The following is a 27,215-nucleotide window of genomic DNA, read 5'->3' on the forward strand; positions in this document are numbered from 1 at the left end:
ACCGACGCGTGCCATAGGTTGCCGACCCCTGACATATGGGATTTGATATTATCGATGTAGCAACTATATTTAAAGTGCTTTTTAATGATTTGATTTGAGAGTGAATAACGACTTAAATTTGATTGTTCATCGCACAAAATTGTCCTATGGCTTCAGAAGACTTGGAATACAGTGCATGAGTCATATCGAATACATTTACTATGGTTTTATTGTGTTTTGTGTCCTTTTCCGAGCTTGACAGACTTTCATTACATGACAAATAAATCATGTGTAGTCTGTTTAAAAATTGATCTTTTGTGTTTCACAGTTGGGTGAAATATTTCTTTAAAAAACTCACGATATCTGTGGCAGTGATGTCGGCATTCAAGCTTAACAGGCTGTTGCAAACGTCGAGCTGTCCGCTGATGGCTGCTAAGTGCAGAGGGGTCTGTTTTCTCTGCCGAGGAACAGATATACAGACTGTAAACAAACACATGCCATCTCAACATAAGAGCTCTTAACCACAATAACTAGTCATTGTCCAGCACTCCTGTGACACATACCAGAGAGAGAGCATCAATACTGGCCTGATGGGTCTCTACCAGCAGCCTGACGAGTCGGGATGTCCCGCTCTGAGCGCTCAGGTGCAGCGGTGTCAGACCCAGTTTGGTCTTAGCATTCACAAAGGCCTTATGAGACAGCAGGATGTCGACGATGTCTTGATGACCCTGTTCTGCAGCCAGATGGAGGGCGGCTTTCCCTTCCTGTAGTTGACATGTCATATACATTATACTTCATTTCTAATGCTTCTAAGACAAAGTATGTTTTTACCTATTAGTTCTGATGACAAAAAGCCTTTGGGATGATTCAGAACATTAGACGAACTTTAGCATGCCCATTCTTGAGGCTATACTTTTGAAACAGTGTGTAATTTAGTGTTTATGGACTGGCCCCATTGACTTCCATTGGACTTTTTTTGGCAATCAAAATACTTTTGTGTGTGTGTGTTAATCAATATTATGCCACAAATACTTAACTTGTATTGAACATTCCTTTGAACCCTAAAACATATCAATATTTGTGCTGATTAATATTTTGGGAATGTAATACTAACAAAAAAAGTCATATTAATACTATCCCTTTAAATCATGGCAGCTCAAATGAGCCAGTGCTAAGACATATCGCTGCTTTTGTTATGATATTTTAGTTATAGTCTCTCTGACCTCATCAAACACGTCCACTCTGGCATTATTCTGCAGTAGAACCCTGACGACCTCTGTGTGACCTTGTTCTGCTGCCAAGAGCAATGGAGACCAGCCGTTCTGTGTAATATATATAAACACACTCATGTAAACAATGCACACACATGCATGGATAAATATACAGTATATTAGCACATTAAGATGCTTTATTTATCAAATGAAGAGACAGATGTCTGTAAAGCACCAAACCACTCATAACACACAAACAACATGCTGTTTATTTTCCCTTCATACTCTGTACCTTCGAGTGTTTGTTAATGGTTGTTTGGAGCTGGTTGGTAGAGACGTTACTGAGCATCTCCTGAAGTACAGCGGTGTTTCCCACCCTGGCACTGTAATGTAGCGGCGTCTCTCCATTCTGAAGGAATTAAATAAATATAAATAATGCAGAATACACTGCACTGATGTAAGCTTTTCAACAGCATTATCCAGTCGCACTGTCGTTTTTATAAAGGAGGGTTTTAAAGGTTAAATGTTTTACAAAGCTAAAATTAATGTGGGGTCTTTTTTGTTCAATTCAAGTTAGTTTAGGAGTCAAATAAAGGTCTTTTAGTTTCGTTACTTTTTTCCCAATTATGTACGTTTTTATTTCAGTTTGCAAAAAGTTTGTTTGTAGCGATAACACTGCCTCACACCTGTCTGGTGACTGCTGTGATGTCAGCATGATGCTCCATCAGAATCTTGATGATGTGGATGTCCTCATCCGTCTGATGCGCTGCGTCTCTCCTGAGCTCAGCTGCCAGATGCAGCGGTGTCTCGCCGTTCTACGGGGAGCGCCAAAACAACCACAACCACAAACATACAAAACAAGCCTGGTTTTTATTTGTGTCTAGTGTATTTGTGACTCGTGTCATATCATCTTTCCATGAGTCTGACCTTGTTCCCCTGACGGACACAGAGCTCTGCCTCCTGGCGGCTTCTCTCATAAGTCAGATAGTTTAAAATCTCCTCCACCACATGGGCGTGACAGTGACGCACGGCAACGTGAAGAGGATTTTCTCCAACCTGTTTAGACATCATTTTAAAAATATTAAAAAGAGATAACACGAATCACTACTTTTATTATAACAATATTTTGCTGAATTACAAGTTACCTCCAAAACATACCTTAATATGCAAATAAGGCACACATTTTGCATGCACCTTGAAACGGATTTTGATATTATCTTTCTTTATTTCATAAATACAGGGTTCCCACCGTTCGTGGCGAATGAACTTCCATGACTTTTCAATTTCTGCGTTTAAAAAAATCATTTTTATACAGATTAATTCACTACTGAATCATTTGGACCGCTTTGGGAACCATTTTTGCCAGTTAACGTAGGGTTACATTGTAGCCTTGGTTCTCTGAGTGAGAGATGATCTCTCCACCAGAATACATACATATGGGATTACTACACCACCTGTGGCATGTGACGTGGATTCTCTGTAAGACACTAATTTAACAGCCCATGCGCAGATCATATACACCTGGCTATTAAAGGCATGATCACTGCAGATCTCCCTCTAAATAAACGAGTCTTTGAGCGACAGCCAGGTGATAGTCTCTCACTCAGTTCTCTATCGCATCGAGACTATCTCTCCACCAGAATACATACGTATGGGATAGGCTGTAAGACACGTAGTGAGGAGAAGGTGCGTAACAGTCAAGTATAGAGTGTACATCAACAAACTATTTACAGACCAGATGGCAGAACAGGCCACTGGCAAACTACATACAATTTTACTATTCCAGTGAACAGAAGAGGCAAGATGCCATAATCTGTTATTAATGGTAGACATGTGCCAGACGCTGCCATGGCAACCACCCTCTCGCCCAGCCAGGCGCTGACCACCAGAGGAAACACAACTAAATGTATAGATATCACTCCTGAGAAAGTCCCAGCACAGTTTCAGAAAAAGATGTGCCGGTTGCTACATTAACTCTGTAATATCTAGTAAAGGTAGATGGAACAGCCCAAAATGTAACTCCTATTTCACTATAAATTTTAACATCTGCAGTCTCCTTGGTGATCATGATTTCAAGCTTGATTACACTTCCTAGCACCATCTAGCGCTCTGTGCATGCGTCAAACATTAGGAAGTGTAATCGAGCTTGAAATCATGATCGTGACTAGCGGCTGTAATGGCAAAAAGGAGTTACACTTTGGTCTGTTCTCATCCAAAACTGATTGGATTGCTTCAGAAGACATGGATTAAACCACTGGAGTTTTATGGATTACTTTTATGCTGCCTTTATGTGCTTTATGGAGCTTCAATGTTTTGGAGCTGTTTGTGTTCAGCAGAAGAAAGAAAGTCATACACATCTGGGATGGCATGAGGGTGGGTAAATGATGACAGAATTTTCATTTTTGGGTGATCTATCCCTTTAATGTACCTTAGATGTCCAGGTGACGTCTCCTCCCTCCTGTGCCAGAGCTTGTATCATCTGCAGAGCGCCGTAACGGGCGGCAACATGCATAGCGGTTTCCCCGTTCTGATAAAGAAAGTGTAAGAGTGTTTGAATATCATGCTTTATTACATCCGGTGTTTATAACTGTGGAATGTGGTGCCCCCTTCTGACTGACCTCCTGCTCTGCGTTCACTTCCGCTCCGCTCTTCAGAAGCATCTGAGCCACCCGTTCCCCTTCTTTTACTCTTGCTGCGATATGTAGAGGTGTTTCCTGCCCCTTTATCCATGGGAAAAAAATTCAAAGCTATCATTTGATCTCATTAAAATACAGCGCATGTGTCGTATGGACTACTCCTCGATCAGTCATTTTTTTGAGCTTGACAGACGTGCTCACTATGACCTGAAATGTTTGTATGGAAAACAGCTGTGTGAAGATTCTTCAAAATTCTCCTTTCGTGTTCCACAGCAAAAAAAAAAAAAAAAAAAAAAGTAAATAACGACAATTATAATTTAACTAATTGAACTAACCCGTTTAATAGGTGCTCGGTTACCTTTCCTCCTCTGAGCTGCACGTGTGCCCCGAATCCCAGTAACATCTGCACCACCTGCGGCTTGCAGTTCTCCACTGCGATGTGCAAAGCCGTCTGGCCGTCTTTAGCAGTGGCATCCACATGTGCCCCCTTCTGGAGCAAAGCTTTTACTACAGCCGTGTGGCCTCTCTTAGCAGCCGCGTGCAAACACACCGCTCCTGACTGACAACAGAAACACAGAGTAATAACGGCAAATCCAAGACACAAAAAAGTCCCCTGAAAGTCAAATACACACTCACAGGATAATATTAAAGAGCCCATGAAATCAAAATGAGAGTTTTATGACCTTTAGTCCATGTGCGTTAGCTTTGAGGTCATCTATATGCTAGTGTACACTTAAATGTTACATCAACAAAAAATCACTTTTATTTAATGATAAATGCATTTAAAATTTACATTAAACATATTAATGACTCGTCTTGCGCTAGATATTTAACATAAAATGAATGTATGGATGCACAATTAATCAAATTAAAATGGTGATATGTCCTAGAGTGATTACTGAACCGCAAAAGACTGCGATATAATTAAATATAAATATAGTCTGCATGCACTGAGCGCTTCTGAATGAATGTGTGAAGCTGTTCACATTTAAAATTCAATGTAATAATAATAATAACAATAGTAATAATAATATATAAAACTCTATGGACTCGCCGGTGGGTCCAAAAAGGGGGGGGGGCGCTATATCGCAAAAAAAATTTATGCTTAAACTGTTTAAATGTCTCTATATATAAGTCAGGCATATGAGGTATCATTTGAAAGATTAGAATCTGAACTTTCCAGAGATCAATTCTGCATTTATGTTACTTAAAATAACAAAATAAGGCCTCAAAACATTCGCATTGAAAATTAGCGCCCCCTAGAGGTAATGCGGTAGAAATATTATATTAAAATGAAAGTCCTTCACGTAGCACCTAAATGGACAAGTCATATATCAAATGAAAGCCCTCACTCTCAGGAATGTGACTGTACAGTTTATTTTGTTGCACTAATACCACAGTTCGAAAGATTTTCAAAGAATCACAAAATGAAATTTTGCCGATTTGCCGAAATTTTTCAGATAACTGCTGCTGTAAGCCCCGAGTAGCCAAAAATCTGCTTTTACCTTAGGGAGTTCTCTAAAAAATTAGCCATTGTTTGAGTGCTGTTTTACTGAATATAAGTTTTCATCAGTGTTTTCATTTATACTGTAATTGTTCTATTTTCATTTGATGAAACACCCTTCTGATGATAAAAATAAAAATAAAACGGAATTTAGGAAAAAGATAAAACGGATTTCATAGGGCCCTATAAAGCAAATTGGCTATTTAAAAAAAAAGGGACGAGCACTTCAATATGTCCAGCCCAAACGTACTGTTTCAATAGGACATACATCAACAGAAAACTGCGTTCTGTGTAATCTACAGGGTCTTTACATTTATTAGTAAATGGAGCCACAGACTTCAAAAATTCCTGAAACAAATTCTTAAGTTAAAAACATTTCAGCAATCGGAATGAAACTAAAATGCAACATTTCCAAATGGACCTTCGGGCCTTTAGAAATTCACTTTAGTGTACACTGAAAAAAAAGAAAAGACCAGTAATACTTATTTACATTTTATTTCACAAGCTTTTGCACACAGTAAATTTTAATGGTGTAAAATTAAGTTATATCTACTTAACTTCATGATGTAATATTGATTAAAGTGAGTAAATTTAGAGGTAATTTGCAAACAGTGAAACCATGCATGGTGGCAACACCATCTTCGAAAAGTTAAGTCAAATTTACTCAAATTATCAAATAAATATAACAAGGTTTTCTACTTTAGGATTGATACATGATGACGCATTGTAAAGATAACTTATATAATATTTACTTATAAGCTAGAGCATTGATTTTTACATGTTTGAAAGTAGAATTTACCTAATATTTTCAAGTTGACACTAAAACTAACTTATTCAATGTAGAAAGTACTTAATCTTTTCTGCTATATTCACCATAAAATCACATTCTTCAGTATAATAATCACTTGTTTTGTTCAGCACCTTGTTTGGCATGTGCAGTGGAACGCCTTTCCTCAGGAACGTGAGTGCCGTTCCAGGGTGACCACACTGGGATGCGATATGCAACAGCGTGTTTCCATCCTGAATCATTTGGGAGAGCATCATTTTTTTAATATGAATTTAAAACATTCATGGAATTATAAAAGACCCGATGGCTCAATAAGTGGACTGAACATGTATTATAATTCTGTTCCAAACCTGTATTATTATCTTTCTTGAATGGAACACAAAAGTAGATATTTCCAGTATAGCAAAATGTATAGCAATGTATGTATAGTACATTTATAGCCACATAGCAAAATGTTTCATGCTTTCTGTGAAAGAAAGAAAGGTCTAGAACAACATGAGTACAGAATGAAGGCATCATTTTCATTTTGGGGGGAACTACTTTAACAAATGATTAAATGTTGTAAAAGCGAGTCACCTTGGTCCTTGCTAATACACATGACTTGAATTTCTCGGTGAGGATCTCGACTACATTGGTGTGGCCCTGCTCAGCCGCGATGTGAAGCGGAGATCTGTCCATCTTACAGAAGAGAAAGAGAGAAGTGAACAAATATACCATAGTAATACTACAGTAACACACTGTTATTACCAACAGGATTGCTGGACGAATAGATTCTGAATGAATAGAATCAAAGATCCAAAATTGGCAAACTAGATAGCTATACAGACAAAAAGATGCTTCCTCTGAGTCTGTGTGTTTTACCTTGTCTAAAATATTGGGATTGGCTTTACAGTGGTATAAGAACTTCAGCATGTTCTCGTCTCCTTCAAAAGATGTGATGTGTAGAGGAGTCTGCCAGTCATTCTGCACACAGCAAACAAACAACACATGACGGGTCATGAACTCTGTTTTGAACTCATTAAGGATGGGAATCATATGGAATTGACTGATTCTGGTTCCTTAATGGTTCCATTAATAATTGTATTAACAAAAAGAGTCATTCATTCAGGAATCAGACTTCACTGGTCAGGCTATATGTATTTGATTCACTAAAAAGAACTGACTCATAAGAGTCATTTGTTCGGGAATCAGACTACACTGGTTGAGCTGTATGTTTATGATTCATTAAAAAGAACAGACTCAAAGGAGTCATTCATTCAAAAATCAAACTACACTGATCGTGCTCTACTGTGTTTTTGATTCACTAAATAGAACTGACTCATAAGAGTCATTTGTTCGGGAATCAGACTACACTTGTCTCACTGTATGTTTATATTAACTAAAAAGAACTGACTCATAAGAGTCATTTGTTCCGGAATCAAACTAAAGTGGTCGCGCTGTATGTTTATGATTCATTAAAAAGAACAGACTCAAAGGAGTCATTCATTCAAAAATCAAACTACACTGATCGTGCTCTACTGTGTTTTTGATTCACTAAAAAGAACTGACTCATAAGAGTCATTTGTTCGGGAATCAGACTACACTTGTCTCACTGAATGTTTATGATTCACTAAAAAGAACAGACTCAAAGGAGTCATTCATTCAAGAATCAAACTACACTGATCACGCTCTACTGTGTTTTTGATTCACTAAATAGAACTGACTCATAAGAGTCATTTGTTCGGGAATCAGACTACACTGGTTGAGCTGTATGTTTATGATTCACTAAAAAGAACAGACTCAAAGGAGTCATTCATTCAAAAATCAAACTACACTGATCGTGCTCTACTGTGTTTTTGATTCACTAAAAAGAACTGACTCATAAGAGTCATTTGTTCGGGAATCAGACTACACTTGTCTCAGTGTATGTTTATGATTCACTAAAAAGAACAGAATCAAAGGAGTCATTCATTCAAGAATCAAACTACACTGATCGCGCTCTACTGTGTTTTTGATTCACTAAAAAGAACTGACTCATAAGAGTCATTTGTTCGGGAATCAGACTACATTTGTCTCAGTGTATGTTTATGATTCACTAAAAAGAACAGACTCAAAGGAGTCATTCATTCAAAAATCAAACTACACTGATCGTGCTCTACTGTGTTTTTGATTCACTAAATAGAACTGACTCATAAGAGCCATTTGTTCGGGAATCAGACTACACTTGTCTCACTGTATGTTTATGATTCACTAAAAAGAACAGACTCAAAGGAGTCATTCATTCAAGAATCAAACTACACTGATCACGCTCTACTGTGTTTTTGATTCACTAAATAGAACTGACTCATAAGAGTCATTTGTTCGGGAATCAGACTACACTTGTCTCACTGTATGTTTATATTAACTAAAAAGAACTGACTCATAAGAGTCATTTGTTCCGGAATCAAACTAAAGTGGTCGCGCTGTATGTTTATGATTCATTAAAAAGAACAGACTCAAAGGAGTCATTCATTCAAAAATCAAACTACACTGATCGTGCTCTACTGTGTTTTTGATTCACTAAATAGAACTGACTCATAAGAGTCATTTGTTCGGGAATCAGACTACACTTGTCTCACTGTATGTTTATGATTCACTAAAAAGAACAGACTCAAAGGAGTCATTCATTCAAGAATCAAACTACACTGATCACGCTCTACTGTGTTTTTGATTCACTAAAAAGAACTGACTCATAAGTCATTCGGGAATCAGACTACACTTGTCTCACTGTATGTTTATATTCACTAAAAAGAACTGACTCATAAGAGTCATTTGTTCCGGAATCAAACTAAAGTGGTCACGCTGTATGTTTCACGCTGTAGGTTCAAAAGATCCGGCCCAAAAGAGTCATTAGTTCAGGAATCAAACTACATTGGTCGCACTGTATGTTTTTGCTTCACTAAAAAGAAGTCCCAAAAGAGTCATTTGTTTGGGAATCAGGCTACAGTAGTTGCTTTGCACTGTAGATTAAAAATATGGCTCATAAGATTCATTCGTTCAGGAATCGGACTACACTGGTTTCGCTCTTCTGTGTTTTGATTCATTAACAAGAACAGACTCATAAGAGTCATTAGTTCGGGAATCAAACTAAAGTGGTCACAATGTATGTTTCGCACAATAGATTCAAAAGAACCAACTCATAAGAGTCAGTTCGGGAATCGGACTACACTGGTTGCAATGTATGTTGCATGCTGTAGATTAAAAAGAAACAGTTCATGAGAGTCATTTGTTCGGGAATCAAACTAAAGTGGATGCACTGTATGTTTTGTGCTGTAGATTCAAATGAACTGTCTCATAAGAGTCATTCGTTCAGGAATCAGACTACACTGGTTGAGCTGTATGTTTATGATTCACTAAAAAGAACAGACTCAAAGGAGTCATTCATTCAAAAATCAAACTACACTGATCGTGCTCTACTGTGTTTTTGATTCACTAAAAAGAACTGACTCATAAGAGTCATTTGTTCGGGAATCAGACTACACTTGTCTCAGTGTATGTTTATGATTCACTAAAAAGAACAGAATCAAAGGAGTCATTCATTCAAGAATCAAACTACACTGATCGCGCTCTACTGTGTTTTTGATTCACTAAAAAGAACTGACTCATAAGAGTCATTTGTTCGGGAATCAGACTACATTTGTCTCAGTGTATGTTTATGATTCACTAAAAAGAACAGAATCAAAGGAGTCATTCATTCAAGAATCAAACTACACTGATCGCGCTCTACTGTGTTTTTGATTCACTAAAAAGAACTGACTCATAAGTCATTCGGGAATCAGACTACACTTGTCTCACTGTATGTTTATATTCACTAAAAAGAACTGACTCATAAGAGTCATTTGTTCTGGAATCAAACTAAAGTGGTCATGCTGTATGTTTCACGCTGTAGGTTCAAAAGATCCGGCCCAAAAGAGTCATTAGTTCAGGAATCAAACTCCATTGGTCGCACTGTATGTTTTTGCTTCACTAAAAAGAAGTCCCAAAAGAGTCATTTGTTTGGGAATCAGGCTACAGTAGTTGCTTTGCACTGTAGATTAAAAATATGGCTCATAAGATTCATTCGTTCAGGAATCGGACTACACTGGTTTCGCTCTTCTGTGTTTTGATTCATTAACAAGAACAGACTCATAAGAGTCATTAATTCGGGAATCAAACTAAAGTGGTCGCAATGTATGTTTTGCACAGTAGATTCAAAAGAACCAACTCATAAGAGTCAGTTCGAGAATTGGACTACACTGGTTGCAATGTATGTTGCACGCTGTAGATTCAAAAGAAACAGTTCATAAGAGTCATTTGTTCGGGAATCAAACTAAAGTGGATGCACTGTATGTTTTGTGCTGTAGATTCAAATGAACTGTCTCATAAGAGTCATTCGTTCAGAAATCAGACTAATCTGTTCTAGCTGTATGTTTCTGATTCACTTAAAAGAACCGACTCAAAAGAGTCATTCGTTCAGGAATCAGACTAATCTGTTCTAGCTGTATGTTTTTGACTCACTAAAAAGAATCGACTCAAAAGAGTCATTCGTTCAGGAATCAGACTAATCTGTTCTAGCTGTATGTTTTTGAGTCACTAAAAAGAACCGACTCAAAAGAGTCATTCGTTCAGGAATCAGACTAATCTGTTCTAGCTGTATGTTTTTGACTCACTAAAAAGAATCGACTCAAAAGAGTCATTCGTTCAGGAATCAGACTAATCTGTTCTAGCTGTATGTTTTTGAGTCACTAAAAAGAACCGACTCAAAAGAGTCATTCGTTCAGGAATCAGACTAATCTGTTCTAGCTGTATGTTTTTGATTCACTAAAAAAAAACAACTCAAATGAGACATTCGTTCAGGAATCAGACTAATCTGTTCTAGCTGTATGTTTTTGATTCGTTAAAAAGAACCGACTCAAAAGAGTCATTCGTTCAGGAATCAGACTAATCTGTTCTAGCTTTATGTATTGATTCACTTAAAAGAAACAACTCAAAAGAGTCATTCGTTCAGGAATCAGACTAATCTGTTCTAGCTGTATGTTTTTGATTCATAAAAAGAATCGACTCAAAAGAGTCATTTGGTCAGGAATCAGACTAATCTGTTCTAGCTGTATGTTTTTGATTCACTAAAAAAACCAGACTCAAAAGAGTCATTCGTTCAGGAATCAGACTAATCTGTTCTAGCTTTATGCATTTGACTCACTTAAAAGAATAGACTCAAAAGAGTCATTCATTCAGGAATCAGACTAATCTGTTCTAGCTGTATGTTTTTGATTCACTAAAAAGAACCGACTCAAAAGAGTCATTCGTTCAGGAATCAGACTAAACTGTTCTAGCTGTATGTTTTTGAGTCACTAAAAAGAACCGACTCAAATGAGTCATTCGTTCAGGAATCAGACTAATCTGTTCTAGCTGTATGTTTTTGAATCACTAAAAAGAACCAACTCAAAAGAGTCATTCATTCAGGAATCAGACTAATCTGTTCTAGCTGTATGTTTTTAATTCACTAAAAAAAACCAACTCAAATGAGACATTCGTTCAGGAATCAGACTAATCTGTTCTAACTGTATGTTTTTGATTCGTTAAAAAGAACCGACTCAAAAGAGTCATTCGTTCAGGAATCAGACTAATCTGTTCTAGCTTTATGTATTGATTCACTTAAAAGAACCAACTCAAAAGAGTCATTCGTTCAGGAATCAGACTACACTGGCCTCGCTACATGTTTGGCGCAGTTGATTTAATAGCGGTGTCCGCACAACAGAAGAATGTACATTTGAGAACCGTTAATGTAACAGATAGTCATGAAAATCAATTTATGGTATTTTTTCTTTTTTTTTTTACTTTCTGTATTCATGGATCACACTTTTCATCCCCAAACCTCCTGTCATCATTTACCCTAATGTCGATCCAAATCTGTATAACCCTTCAATTTAGCCAATGGAACGCTAAGAGTAATGACAGAATGACAGAATACTGATTTTTGGTTGAACTGCTCCTTTAATATTTGCTGGCTGTACATAAATAATCTTTAACATGACGTCTTTGGACTGTTCACAAACATCAGTCTCTCTCTGTTACCACCACAACCTTAAATATCCTTCAAATACACACCCTTAAAATCATTCCCAAACCTCACAGAACATTTTAGAAAAATCCAGAACGTTCCAGAATCAATAACGTCTGTCACCACAGACTTCAAAAGTAACGTTCAGTGACAGTGTAAGTCGGTTTCTCTTCTATCAGGAGTGACATTTCAAAGTAGAAGAATGTTTGTGTGTTACATGCGGCCCATGTTTTCAATAGAAATAACCCTCTGTATGCTGTTCTTCACAACTCAGGCATCACATTTTAGTGACAAGTTTGATCACATTCCCAAAAACCCAGAGGGATATGAACAAATATGTTGTCATGTCTTTGACTTTGAAGTTTCAGGGTCTATTAAAGCACTTATGACCACAATTAGAGCTCTCTGGGTGGTCAAAGCTGTAGTGAATTCTCCTCTCAAGTTTTATTCTGCAAATGGACTTCAATAGCAAGCAGAGGAAACATAATTATTATAGTGGGATAGTTGCCAAATGTTTTGAGACGTTGATGGTTTTCAGACCAGACAAATGGGCGAAAAACACCATTAACCCAGAGACAGATAGTTTAGCAATCAAAGGGGAAATAGTTGTCAATCAGACCCTTGGGTGCAGAATCCAACTTTTCCACCTCTAATGTCCATTATCTCTCGTTTTCATTCATTACGTCCACTCTGTCCATGTCTCCAACAACGTCTTGTTCTTACAATCAGATATTGGGTTCCTGAATCTCACATTTGCGTCGCTCAACAATTGCGGTGCCAAATATTGTCATGCTAACATATGGAAAACACTTATAGAAACAACGTGTAACAGTAAACGTACTTCTTGAACTCAGAATATATTCAAATGGTTATTTACCTAAATATTAATTAGTATATAAAACAATGCATCAATATTTTTAATGTCAGTGGTGTTAAGGTTTGGAAAACAACTACTTACAGTCACTCCTGTGGTGTTTGTTTGACCCTCCTATTGTTTTAGGGTCATTTTTGACCCAGGACAGGTAAAGAATATGTTATAAATACTGCATAGTTTTTGGTACTGGAAGCACACGTTGTGACTGTCAAGACCATCATAAGAAACAAAATAAAAGTTTATTTTTTTATCTTATTTTTAATTAAGAGAAATAACCATTTAACAGGTCTTAACAGGTCAATTTGGACCTTTATGACAAAAACTAGTTGTGACCTTTCACCTTTGGACTTTCTAGATTTTATTGTTTTAAAAAAGCTTTAAATAGTTTTTTTGTAAATCTGCAAATTACATTTGTATGGAGCCACTTAGAGGACAGGGCGGGAATGTTTTTTCTGAAATAATTTTACCATATTTTTACCTTGATATCCATACTGAAACCATAGTGATAATACAGGAAAACAAAAACTATGGTAATAAAAATCACAATTTTGTGGGTATCATGGTTTTTTACTATGCAAATAGCATAGATAAACTATGGTTTTACTATAGTAATATTGTGGTAACACTTTAAAATAAGGTTATATTTGTTAACATTAGTTAACAACATTAGTTAACATTAACTAACAATGAATAATAGACTTTTACAGCATATTAATCTTGGTTAATGTGAATTTCAACATATGATTTTTAAAAATCTAAAGTTGTAGCTATATGTTAACATTACTTATTGTACTATGAACTAACAATAACAATGGAAAATTGTATATTTATTGACAAAGATGAATAAATACTGTAAAAATATTCTGTTCATTGTTAGTTAATGATAACTAATGCATTTACTAATGTTAACGTAACCTTATAGTGAAGTGCTGTCAATACTGTAGACTGTATACTGTAGTTTTTTTCTATATTAGCTAATAGTTTAGTAACCATGATTGCTTTAGGCTAACTTTTTTTTATTATTATTATTATTATGTATTTATTTTTACAGAAAACATGGTTTTACTATAGTAATATTGTAGTAACTATGAAAAGTAATTTAAGTAACCATATTTTTGCCATTATATTATACTGTATCCATATAGTAACCATGGTTAATCGGTATTTGTGGTCAAATCAAAATAACCACAAAATTATGATTTTTATTCCCATAGTTTTAGATTTCCTGTATTAGTACTGTGGTTTCACTACGAATATCAAGGTTAAAAAATTGTTATTTCAGTAAAACCATGGTAAATGTATTGCGAGAGCACGCAAAACTATTTCTCCGTAAATTTTACCTAAAAATATTTCACATTTTCTCAAAATTAGCCGCTACCCCACCATACTGTTCTCTAGCCCCCCAACCTGCTCCACTGGGCACTGCATCTTTCCCACAGACTGCACACTTTCCTCTCAAACGGAGTTTGTGCAAAGAGATTATTTTTTTAACAGTTTTGAACAGATAATATGTTAAAAGACCTTACAGGTATACACTTTGGGACCACAATAAAACAGATTTTCACTAAGGGGGGTCTCAAGAATTTATGCATTTTTTATGGTTTTCAATACAGGTCAAAAATGACCCGAAGGACAAAAGAAGGGTGCAGTTTCTTAAAGGGATAGTTCATCCAAAAATGAAAATTCTCTCATCATTTACTCACCCTTGTGCAATATTAAAGCCCATTTTTTTTACTATAAATCTCCACTTTCACTTTCACATTCTTTCACATTTTGAAAGTGAAAGTGGAGATTTATAGTAAAAAAGGGCTTAAATATTGATCTGTTTCTCAGCACACCTATCATATCGCTTCTAAAGACATGGATTTAACCACTGGAGTTGTATGGATTGCTTTTATGCTGCCTTTATGAGCTTTTTGGAGCTTCAAAGTTCTGGCCACCATTCACTTGCATTGTATGGACCTACAGAGCTGAAATATTCTTCTAAAAATTTTCATTTGTGTTCTGCAGAAGAAAGAAAGTCATATATATCTGGGATGGCATGAGGGTGAGTAAATGATGAGAGAATTTTCATTTTTGGGTGAACTGTCCCTTTAAGACAATAGGAGGGATAATAAAGAATAAACATAAAGAAGGGAAATTTCACACTGATTGACCTTTGGTTCAGCAGAAATTAGGGTTTTGAAATACTATGCAAGTTTTTAAGTACATGGTGAGGAATTACTATGTATTTAAAAACTCGTATCATATTATCATAATGTGCTGATGACGAAATTTGCGAAGTATAGTTTGGCCTTAAGTGTGATATAGCAAGTAATTTTTGTTTGTTTGTGTAACATGTATAGTACGTGTGTATATGATGGGTGTGTCTTAGTTCTGCCGTGTCCTCCATACATTCTGAGAGTCCGGATTCGCCCCAAACTCCACCAGGACTTTGGCCATCTCGACATCTTTCCGTCTACAGCAGATGTGAAGCGCTGTGTCGCCATTGCCCTGGAAACACAATTCAACCACATTTCTCACATTGTTTTAAAATCACCTGAGCACATTTTTAACATCCGTTGATATTAAAGAATTCATTCTGTCATTATTTACTCACTCTTATGTCATTCACATCTGTCAAGGTCCAAAAAGGACAAACACGGTAAAAGCTCTGTGTGATTTGTGCACAATATTCCTAGTCTTCTGAAGGCATACGATAGCTTTGGAGCTTGACAGAAGCTTGAAAAAAGCTGCATATACTGTAGATGTTTTAAAATGTATCCTTTTGTGTTCAACAGACAAAATAACAGCATACAGGTTTGGACCGATATGAGGGAGAGTAAACAGTTAAAGGAATAGTTGAAAGGAAGGAACCAGTTGACAATTCTGTCATCGTTTTTGAGAGTGTTAAATTCACACACTCACTATAAAACCAGTTAAATCTGAGTTTCCAGTTGAGAGCTTTTTATCAGATGAAACCTAAACCACGTTCAACCATAATTAATCCAACATGTCGTTTGTTAGCTCCACACATTGGCGTTCCAGAATAACATTAAGGAGACACTTTGCTTTACAGTAACCTCAAACCAAATTACTCTGCTTTCCATTTATCTAAATAGCAGAAAACTGACTTGAATTGGCTTGATTGTATGAAGAATGCAATCTTCGTTCTTACTATTTTCACGGCTCGGAGCTGCGGTTCTGATTGCCCAGTGAGGAGTTCTCGTGCAATTACAACATTACCGGCTTCGACAGCTAGCAGCAGCGGCAGGCAGCCGTCCTGTGCGAGGAGAAAAACGATTGTGACAGCAAATCGGAAATAATATTCTGACAACAGAACGGCAGACTGACTCGAGAGGAAATAAATGTCTAGATTTTTATCAATAAAAGAGACAGGAGTATTTTTGTACCTTGTCTGGAGTAATTCGAGCATCTTTGCAGCTGAACTTGAGTAACGTTTGCATGATGGCGAGTCCACCGGTGGGTCGAGATGCTGCGTAGTGCAGGGGCAACTGATCATTGGGCTACACACATAAACAACAATAAAACAAATGAGTCTAATTTAGTTCAGTACTCAATGTATACTGTAAAGATATTTCGTTTTTATTGAGCTTTGAGGATATTTTTCCACCATACAAAGTCTGACCCTAACCCTTCTCTGGTATTCGGTCATTTTTGACCGAAATAAATTTTCCTCATTTAATAAAAATTGTTTCCTTTATCTAAGCGGTACAAGACTTGGTGACTTTTCCTCCATTTGCCATCTGAACTTCCAATAGACAATTGGGCTTGATTCGAAAAGTCTATGTGATTGTAAAAAAAAAAAAAAAAAAAAGGCAACCTTTGGTATTCAGTCAAAATTGACCGACCATTGAAAATAAATGGGAAAGACCAAAAAACATAACATTTTTTTTTTTCTGTCAAATACAATCAATAAATCAGCCACAATGCAGAAAAAAAAAAAAAAAAAAAGACAGAAATTACAGGGTGAGACTCTAAAACATCCACACAAAAATGAACTGGTGACACTATAACAAAGAGCTTTTTTTATATACATTTGTCAATTCTAAACACACACACTCAGAAATCAAGGGTTGAGATGATAACACACTCACAAATTCAGAACATACACACACACACACACACACACACACACACACACACACACACGCACACGGAACCAGGGCATCAAGAAGTGGAGCTCTACAGCCATCTTTTGGTCATTGTCGGCATTACAAGTCATCTGTTTTTTTTCCAGATGATGACAGCAATCTGACACACACACACACACACACACACGTTTGCAAAATAAACTTTAACTTTAGAAAGTTTGTGTGATGAGGAGGAGGGCGTGGCCAGGCTGAGAGGATGCACACCTGGCGCTGAGTTGCCCAATCAGCAGGAGAGAGATAAAAAGAGGAGCTGGGGATGCCAGAGAGAGAGAGAGAGAGAGAGAGAGAGAGAGAGAGAGAGAGAGAGACATGCACGAAGCAGTGTTCGTGTGTGTGCGCTTTTGTTTATGTTAAGTCTTCGTCAGTGTTTTATTAAAAGTCTGTTGATTGTTATCTGGTGTTACTCTGATTCTTCTGTTTTATACTCTAACTGAATTTTCAGAATTTTGCAGTTCATTTCTGTTTCTTGATGTTAATTTTCTTGACATTATTATGCATTTACTTTGAGTTATTACATTACATTTTTTATTTGAAATAAATTATTGGTAGAAAAATGCTTATTCAGTGTCTTCTCTTTGTAACACCATGGTCAGGTTTGATTGCAAGCATAATGAAATTAACTGCAAAAACTGACACTTCATATAAATTTTAAATGCTAAACTTTGCATTGCAAAAAAAATGCATTGCTCCCCTAGATTTTCTTTGTGCCCCCCCAGTCGGACAGTGAAAAGAGGGACCCCCACGTCAGTGAAAAGAGAACCTATTGTCCACCTTATAAGTCAAAATGCCCCCCAAAGATCACATCCTAGAACTGGCCCTGGTGCCCACCCACTTTTTAAGCCTTTTCATTCAGTTCACAGTTCATTTTCTCCATAGTGATTTCATAAAATCCTTCATAAAAGAGTTGTAAGCCATGAACCAAACCAGTCAGCTCCGAGGTGGATCACAACATCACCAACTTTGATTGGAAGCAAAAAAGTATTTGAAAATCAGACAAAAAGACAAAAATACAAGACTGTGTACTTACGGTCTTTCATGAGGGAATGAACTACAACCCTAAGGAACATTGCGAATGATGCAATCAAATTAAAAACAATAAAAACAATTTATTTAAAGTTGTTGATTATAAGTATAAATGCAACATATTTTAATTGTATTGCAAACTAGACTAGATATTTACAAATAGACTTGATTGCTTCGTTCACAGTGTTTAATGGGAGTGGGCGGAGCTTCAGAGCTAATTTGGCGCAGTGTGTTCCATGCAATTCTCTGATTGGTGGATCTCTCTTTAGGATTATGGGTAGTGTAGTTTACCAGGAATTCTGCTTTTACACATGATTTTTAAAAATGAAGTTGAAATAACACAGACAGATGGCTTCAACAGAAGCATATACCACTGATTAACAACCTCAAAACTCACAGCAGGTCTTTCTTTAAGGGTTTGTAAGTTATCGTTAAAAATCAATTCCCCTATGGAGAAATTTAATGGGACTTTTACTTTTGGAAACAGACAATTAGTGCTCTTATTACAACCAGTATTTAAAAAAAAAAATCCTATAGTATTACATGTAAAATTAGGTAAATAATGTTAACTATATTAAATAAATATAATTTATTTAGAGTTAAACATTTAATTTATTAATTAAGAATTCTCATAAGTTATCATTGATGGCCCTTATACAGTTAAATATATGTGCATTATTTATATACATTTTATATATAATATGCAGCTATTTTTTTCCACCTCCCCCAAATTTTCAATACTGTAATACATCCAGACATTTTACTTTTAATTTTTTTGGTAATTCATATTATTGCTGATTTTTATTAGATTATTAGATTAGATTTATTAGATTTTTATTGTGTAACTGGTGTTAAAAAAAAAAAAAAAACATTGTGCAAATATTAATTATGCAACAGTTAGTTCCTGTCCTACAATGTGACTGGACGAAAAGTGGGTTGGATGAAATATGACCTGGACAGATTCTTGATATGGTTTGTGACATTCACGCATAAAGAGTCTTCACTAGTGTTTTCGCTTACACGGGATTTGAAATGAGACATGAAACACTGTGTGGCAACAATTTGCCAGATCATTATGACAATTCTTGGAATAGACTGTGATAATAATCTAATGCAGCCTGTAAACACAATTTGACAGATATAAACATAATCACTGTGCATTAATGAGCACTGTGCGGAGCAATTCCCAGATCCTGCTGAAAAAGGAAACATTTCCTGAGATGTGTGTTGTTGGTCATGACTATGCGTTCAGGGCTCAGTGAACAATAACACATAAAATGACTATATAACCTCAATACAGCTTCAATTACATATAAAATAAGTGCAAATATAAAAATATATATATACTGTATAGTGTATTCCAAAAGTCCACATTGAAAATATGGGATTTAAAATGCCATTTACATTTTGAAATGATAGAACAGAAGCATTTCCACTAGTGAAAATGTAACTGTTTATACTATTTTAAATAAATAAGTGTGCTGCAGTTTCTGCGAGTGTTCAAACGAAACCCTAAATCACTTGGAAGCATTTGATGGCACTAACCTTGCAAATCCAGTGATAATTTTATCCTCAAAAGCGCCCGTTGTATCAACCTGGAACCTTGTGAACATGACTTTGTTTCCAGATGGACCGTCTGAAGCTGATACGAAATGTGATCTGGTGAAATTAAACTGAGTAGTAAATCTTACCCCTCCTGGTAAATTGGGATCGGTCTTTCTTGCCAGAAGTTTGACAATCTCGTCTTTGGAGTGAGCTGCGGCGATATGTAACGCTGATCTGCCATCCTGATTGACAAAAACAACAGTGAAACTAATTACTACAAAACACAACGATTATTATTACTACACAGCTATCTAGAATATTTGGTTCTGATTTGGTTTCAGTACTAATGACATGTAGGACATTTTGTCCAACACAGTTTTGCATGACTTTTATTCACACTGTGTGACGACGAGGAGGGCAGGGCCGGGCTGTGAGGACATATGGCCGGCCCCGAATCGGGCTAATCAGCTGGGAGGGGGATAAAGAGGAGCCAGAGGCACCAGTTCAAGAGAGAGAGAGAGAGACACACGCGGCGCCGTTGCATTTGTGTCTGTGTTTGTTTATGTTTGATTAATGTTGAGTTTTATGATTAAACTTTACGTTGACTGTTCAGCCGGTTCCCGCCTCCTCCTTGCCCAACCTTTACCTGTTACATTGGTGCCGAAACCCGGGAGGGAGGAGGGATGCGCTGTCGCAGAGTCCTCACCACTGCCATCCGCCAGGGGAGCAGATGAGGGACAGAGGGGTCGCAGCCAGCCACCGAAAGCCGGAGTTGCCGCTGCCGTCCGCCGAAGAAGGGGAGGAGCGGTTCCGTCCGCCAGGGGCCGGAGGACTCATCCGCCGGGGAAGAAGTGAGCTGGTGTCCGCCAGAGGGCGGAGGAGCGGTTGAGGACCGGACGACAGCGCGTCCGGGAGCCAGCGAGCAAGTTTTCTCTCTCTCTCTGTCTCTCCACCTAGCTCTTTCCCTCTCCCCAAAAATACACTTGTAAATACACTTATTTCTCAGCAGAAATACATAGACACCTTTACTTCAGTTGCGCATCCATAAGAAGAACTGAGATAGTGCTTACAGTGTCCAACTTGACCAAAGGGGACACAGATCACCCTAATGGAGACATCACACCAAACAACTATTTCCAACAAAACAACAAATAAAACAACAAAAGAGCTCAAACCTACGGAAGCCTTAAATCCTTTGAACTCTCTGAAGCGACGCATCAGCTTCAACGGTACCACGGCACCGTGTCGAGTTAAAGGAAGATGCAGAGCTGCTTGAGGAAATGGTGTACGCTTCGTGTTCAAACAATGTCCAGCTGTCTGGTTGATATTTTCATGGTGAGATTAAAGGTTTGTTTTTGGCCAGTTGTTACGAAACCACTCATGCCAGTGATCTGCTCTGCTCTAATCTACTGTATGTCTGGTGCGCACTATGGAGAAAGAAATAGCCCTTACATTATAAGCATTATATTTAAGAGATGCAAATTTCTCAATTCTCATCTCACAGACCAAGGGACAACCAGAGAGCCGTTGTCCTGAAAATATATGCTACCTATCAGGATGTGCTACCAATGCTATAATCACATGGTTTTAGGTTTGGGGTTTGGGGCAGGGTTAGGGTTAACTAAGTTATGCTGGTAGCACATCCTGATAGGTATTATCTGCCTGACAAGATGTGCTACCTAGGTTTTTATCACCTTTAATGGTGTTGTAGGACATACCAACAGGTGCCTCTCGACATGTGCTACCCATGTTTTAACTTTACATATCACTGTTTTTACTAGTGGTAGCACATCCTGAGCAGGTAGCACAGATTGTCAGAACACCGGATGTTGTTTGAACATGAAGCATACACCGTTTCCATAGTCAGCTCTGCATCTTGAGGCCGGGACATGGTGCAATGGTACCGTTGAAGCTGATGCGTCGCTCCAAAGAGTTCATTGATTTAGGAAACGATAACACGTGTCATCCCTTTAATTACAGCACTGAAAACACAGCAAGAGGTGTCGCAACGGTCAAAGACATCTATCTAGCGCATGTTTACATGGGCCAACAAATTAAAAAAGCACAATATCAATAGCATTGATAATCCCGGTGGTGAATGTCGTCAAACAAACAGAAATAACTCCTGTTGTCACACTTGACAACGAATGCCATATGAAAAATCTGTAACCTGAGGTATATTCATTTAATTCACCTTAAGCATAAGATTTCATGCTTACCTGGTGGCCGAGGTTGGAACCACATGCTAATTGTTAGCTAGCAAGCAAAAAAAAAAAAAAAAACACTTAGAGAGAAAACTAAATAATTGTAGAGGATTTTTTATTATTTTTTTTTTTATTTTATTTTTTGAGAAAAAAAAACAAATCTTTGATAGAGGAAAAAAAAATTTTGAGAGATTTTTTTTGATAGAGAGAGAGAGAGAGAGAGAGAGAGAGAGAGAGAGAGAGGGAGAGAGAGAGAACATTTGTAGTGCCACGTAAAAACAAATCTAAGGTTTTGAGAATAAAGGCATAATATTTTCAGAATAATCTCAACATTTCGAGAATAAAGTCATAGCATTACCAGATTAAAGTCTGAATATTTTGAAAATAAAGTCAAAATGACAATTAAAAAGTCTTAGCATTATGAGATTAAAGTCATTATATTTTGAGAATAAAGTCAAAATTACTAGAATAAAAAATATTTGTATATTTATAATCGTGTGGAAAGTAATGTCAAACAAGGCGCAAACACGCCTCCTTTATTTGTAAATTAGGATCGTTGTAGATTGCGCTTCATTCACAAAAATTGCCTGCCACAATTTAGATTGCGCTTTTACCACAATTAAAAGTATTAAAAGGTATAAAAGTGAATTTTATTTACATTTTCAACCCATCATATCAGCAGTAATTCATCAAACACTGATCAAATGATGGAGAAGAGCATCATAGCCCAGCATATATCCAGATGCGCTAAGCACACTTCTCAAAATATTACGACTTTAATCTCACAATGCTACGATTTCATTCTCATAATTGTTTTTTTATGTATTTATTTTTTTACATGGCACTAAAACGCCGTCATACAGGAAGGCACTAAGACGCCTAAAAAAAGTTTACAGTGCGGTTCAGGGCTTTTGTATAAACATCTATAAATTCTTAATAACAGCTATTTAAATGCCCCATATTTTCCCTCTGAACAAGGAGACAAAATTAAATAATTCAAGCACAAGGCATTATGAGTATTCCTCACAGCAATGATTTTTACTCAATAGTTTGAGTTATTAAAACTTAAAATCTTAATTCTATGAATTTTTGAGAAAAATAAGTTCAAGGAACATAGATATTTGAGTTATAAGCCCAAGACTTGCAATTTCAAGTCATTTTTAATTAAGAAAACATTATTTTTCCAGTAATGACAAGATAAGGGCTTACCAACCAATTAACAACCAATTTCAAATCGATACAATACAGGCATCAACTTTTAGCTAGCCTCCTATTCAACAGTTTATTTTCATCTGTCAACAAATTTGGTTTTTAATTACATATTTATTTATGCAATACAAAATAATTAATTTATGCAATACAATACAAAATAGCTTCCCTCGTTTCTTTCCAAACCACATTGCTGTCTTGCTTCTGTGGTACACAAAAGTGCTTTTCCTATTCAAATCGTGGTTAAATTTAGGGTTTGGGTTAGCGGTTAAAATCGCAGTAACGATGCTCGATGGGTTGTTTATTTTCCTCTATGGGAGTAAAAATCGTCCATGTTTACTTGGACAAATTCTCGAGGTTTTTGTGTCTATAGCCCTATTCGGACAGCAATTATTTAACATGGGGACGTGAGGTAATTCCAGCATTTACAGGGGCTAGTCAGTGATTTTATTGCCGTCCAAATCTGAAATGTCAGTGTTTTTCTCCCACCTCCCGTGAGAAAATTACCTACTGTTTTTTGACAAACACCAAGGTCATGTGGTAATTTAATTACCGTCCGAATCCACATCTCTCTTTTTTTTTATCCCTTTTCTCCCAATTTGGAATGCCCAATTCCAACTTCTTAGTAGGTCCTCGTGTTGGCGCGGTTACTCACCTCAATTTGGGTGGCGGAGGACAAGTCTCAGTTGCCTCCGCTTCTGAGACTGTCAATCCGTGCATCTTATCACGTGACTCGTCGTGCATGACACCACGGAGACTCACAGCATGTGGAGGCTCATGCTACTCTCCACGATCCACGCACAACTTACCACACGCCCCATTGAGAGCGAGAACCACTAATCACGACCACGAGGAGGTTACCACATGTGACTCTATCCTCCCTAGCAACCGGGCCAATTTGGTTGCTTAGGAGACCTGGCTGGAGTCACTCAGCACACCCTGGATTCAAACTCGTGACTCCAGGGGTGGTAGTCAGCGTCAGTACTCGCTGAGATACCCAGACCCCTGAATCCACATCTCTGGTTTATAATCCAAAAGCCGTTTTGGATGATAAACTTTTGAAATGGTCCATTATTATGGCAGCAATGTAATAAAATTGTAATATATCACATTTTAATGTAGAAACGTTTACTATATACATTTATTCATAGACTTGCATGACTACTCGTTTATACGGGTCGGGTAGTCCCAGAAAAGTTGCCGGGTTAATGTCTATCTTATTTAAAAGGTTTAATTTCCCCCTCCACTTTTTAAACACTGACAGATAATGCCAAATGATGTCTGTCATTTTGATAGATGAACTATCTTTACTGTCCTTGATTTGTGAGGCTTTTATATCTCCTTGCGTGCGCTTAGGAGAGAGCGCAAGGGGCGCAACTGAGGTGATGACAGATTAATTTGGCTGCGTTGATAAACAGTCTTGTCCCTACAGTTTCTTGATTAATTTAATTGCTCTTCACAAGAATTATGGCTTGCTCCGTATGTGAAAATGTACACTGTAAATGTCCGCAGCGCTTTGAAATGCTTTAAAAATTGTATTTTCACTTTAGTGTAATTCCAAACATATTTAAACGCAAATACAGAGGACACAGTGTGTGGATTGATTAATTTTCCATATAACAAGCGCAACTGCAATCATGTGATCGGCAAAAAGTCTCGCTCGTCCCCCGTGATTTAACTGTCATCTGAATGCATGAGTTTAACACAGAGGAGCTGTGAAAATGTACTTTTACAGACGTCACCCTGAGAAACAACTGCCGTCCGAATAGGGCTTATGACTGAAGTGGAAGAAGACTATAATGCAACGACAGGTCATTTAAGGACAGCTACAGGCGGAGGCTTTGAGTCACAGACACAAATTCAATCCAACTGTTGAGTGAATGGGCTTTACACACACACACACACACACACAAAGTTGGAGTGGCATTCCAGTGAGATCTCCAGGGTTACAGAACGGCCAAACATCTCAGAAGTTCTCTAGCAAAGGAAAGAAGGATGTTAGCAGATCGTTGGTGCTAGTAAATGCAGGAAACACTGAGCAACAGCTCGGAACAAACTGGACACTCACACACACAATACCCATTTGATTACGGCATGCATTTTTCTTGGCATTGTTTCGACAACCTTATGCAACGTCACAACATTTATTTCCGTCCAGTGTTGCATTAGTTTTTGGCCGAGATCTTGTTTTGATGACGGGAAAGTCGAACCATTCCGTAAAGGTCAGGACTCTGTGGTGATGTGTGAAAGTGATTCCTCATGCTCCCTGAACCACTCTTTCACAATTTGAGCCCCATGAATCTTGGCATTGTCGTCCTGGAATATGCCTGTGCCGTCAGGGAAGAGAAAATCCATTGATGGGATAACCTGGTCATTCAGTACATTCAGGTAGTCAGCTGACTTCATTTTATTGTTGCATAACGTTGCTGAGTCTCAACCTGGCCAATTGAAGCAACCCCAGATCATTACACTTTATGGGTAAGGCAGTGTAGATTGCACTTCATTGCACTTCAAATGCCCAGCAATGAAAGCAGGCGGAAAAGGGAGTTTTATTTAAAAGAGATGTTTCTGAACATTTTCTATTGATCAAGGCAGCAGCAATTCATCAAATAATGATCAAATGATGGAGGAGAGCGTTATACAGAACGTTGCCTGATCTGCATAATTTGTGTAGTGAACCGGCGCTAAACCAGCGCAGACAGCACGTGCAAATAACCGGCATTTTTAACGGCTGCAATTCATTCTTCCTGAATTCCCGCCATATCCCATCTAAAAAAAACGTGGCATTCCTGCGCGAGATGTAAAGTAGACGTTTGCCTGGCGCATGATTACACAGAAAAACTGAACTGAAGAAAGGGACGAAAACATGTTCGCTTTGAATATCCCCTAAGAGTGCCACTTTAAATTATATTTATTTATTATTTCAAAAATTATAAATAATAATAAATGTAAAGGGGCCTGGGTAGCTCAGTGGTAAAAGACCCTGGCTACCACCCCTGGGGTTCACTAGTTCGCTAGTTTGAATCCAGGGCATGCTGAGTGACTCCAGCTAGGTCTCCTAAGCAACCAAATTGGCCCGGTTGCTAGGGAGGGTAAAGTCACATGGGGTAACCTCCTCGTGGTCGCTATAATGTGGTTAGTTCTCGGTGGGGCGCGTGTTGAGTTGGGCGTGGATGCCGCAGAGGATGGCGTGAAGCCTCCACACACACTATGTCTCCGTGGCAACGCACTCAACAAGCCACGTGATAAGATGCGCAGGCTGACGGGATTTGTTCTCCACCACCTGGATTGAGGCGAATCACTATGCCACCACGAGGACTTAAAAAAAAAGCGCATTGGGAATTGGGCATTCCAAATTGGATGAAAAAGGGGAAAAATAAAAAAATATATAATAATAATAATAATAATAATAATAATAAATGTAAATAAGTCACTTTTCAAAAATACAAATAAATACTGTAGACAATTAAAATGGTTAAATGTGCAATGCTTTACAGTAATTGACACTTATAAATGGTATTCAAAAAAAAATTGCCAATTGCTTTTCATGATCTATTTATCAATTAAAGCTAGGGTGTGTAATCCAGAGAGGCTAGAAGTTAGCAAGCTAGCTTTGAAAGCATAGAGCCCGCCCTCGCCTCAGAGGTGTCTCCAAAGCCACGCCTCCTCTATCACACATGAACACACACACACACACACAGAGCAGAGTCTAAGCGTTGTAGAAGTTTCTAATACGGTCTTTGTTTTCTTGTTTCCTTTTACTGGTGGTTCAGGAGGAACATAAGGTAGCTGCGGTTCGCCTTCCATTCTCGTGCTTGCTCTGCACAGCGTCAAGGAACCCGCGCTGATGACGTGTGATTGTCTGCACGAACACGTTGCGCGAACACGTTGCGTGGCGGTATGCAAATATAGATTGACAGACAGGAAGGACATCCTGTCATTACATTCGGACCGAATGCAATGATTGGTCGATCATTTTTTAGTCCTGTCCCTTCCACAGATATATATTTACATTTAGACCACTTAAATTA

The 27,215-nt window shown here is 37.6% G+C and overlaps 1 protein-coding gene across 1 annotated transcript in view; it reads right to left on the reverse strand.

Moving 5' to 3' along the window:
* Positions 1–27,215, reverse strand: part of trpn1 (transient receptor potential cation channel, subfamily N, member 1) — a 60,727-nt gene that overhangs the window by 21,043 nt on the left and 12,469 nt on the right. The window contains exons 3-18 of the mRNA XM_051670943.1: positions 19,918–20,013; positions 16,442–16,555; positions 16,207–16,311; positions 15,444–15,542; positions 6,979–7,080; positions 6,694–6,795; positions 6,252–6,350; positions 4,185–4,385; positions 3,809–3,910; positions 3,619–3,717; positions 2,118–2,246; positions 1,877–2,005; positions 1,483–1,599; positions 1,203–1,301; positions 543–743; positions 338–436 (exon numbers count right to left, since the gene is read on the reverse strand). Of these exons, the coding sequence (XP_051526903.1) occupies positions 338–436; positions 543–743; positions 1,203–1,301; positions 1,483–1,599; positions 1,877–2,005; positions 2,118–2,246; positions 3,619–3,717; positions 3,809–3,910; positions 4,185–4,385; positions 6,252–6,350; positions 6,694–6,795; positions 6,979–7,080; positions 15,444–15,542; positions 16,207–16,311; positions 16,442–16,555; positions 19,918–20,013 (1,893 nt within the window). The remainder of the gene's footprint in view (positions 1–337; positions 437–542; positions 744–1,202; positions 1,302–1,482; positions 1,600–1,876; positions 2,006–2,117; positions 2,247–3,618; positions 3,718–3,808; positions 3,911–4,184; positions 4,386–6,251; positions 6,351–6,693; positions 6,796–6,978; positions 7,081–15,443; positions 15,543–16,206; positions 16,312–16,441; positions 16,556–19,917; positions 20,014–27,215) is intronic.

Source organism: Myxocyprinus asiaticus, chromosome 34 (genome assembly GCF_019703515.2).
Source record: "Myxocyprinus asiaticus isolate MX2 ecotype Aquarium Trade chromosome 34, UBuf_Myxa_2, whole genome shotgun sequence".
Lineage (NCBI taxonomy): Eukaryota > Metazoa > Chordata > Actinopteri > Cypriniformes > Catostomidae > Myxocyprinus > Myxocyprinus asiaticus.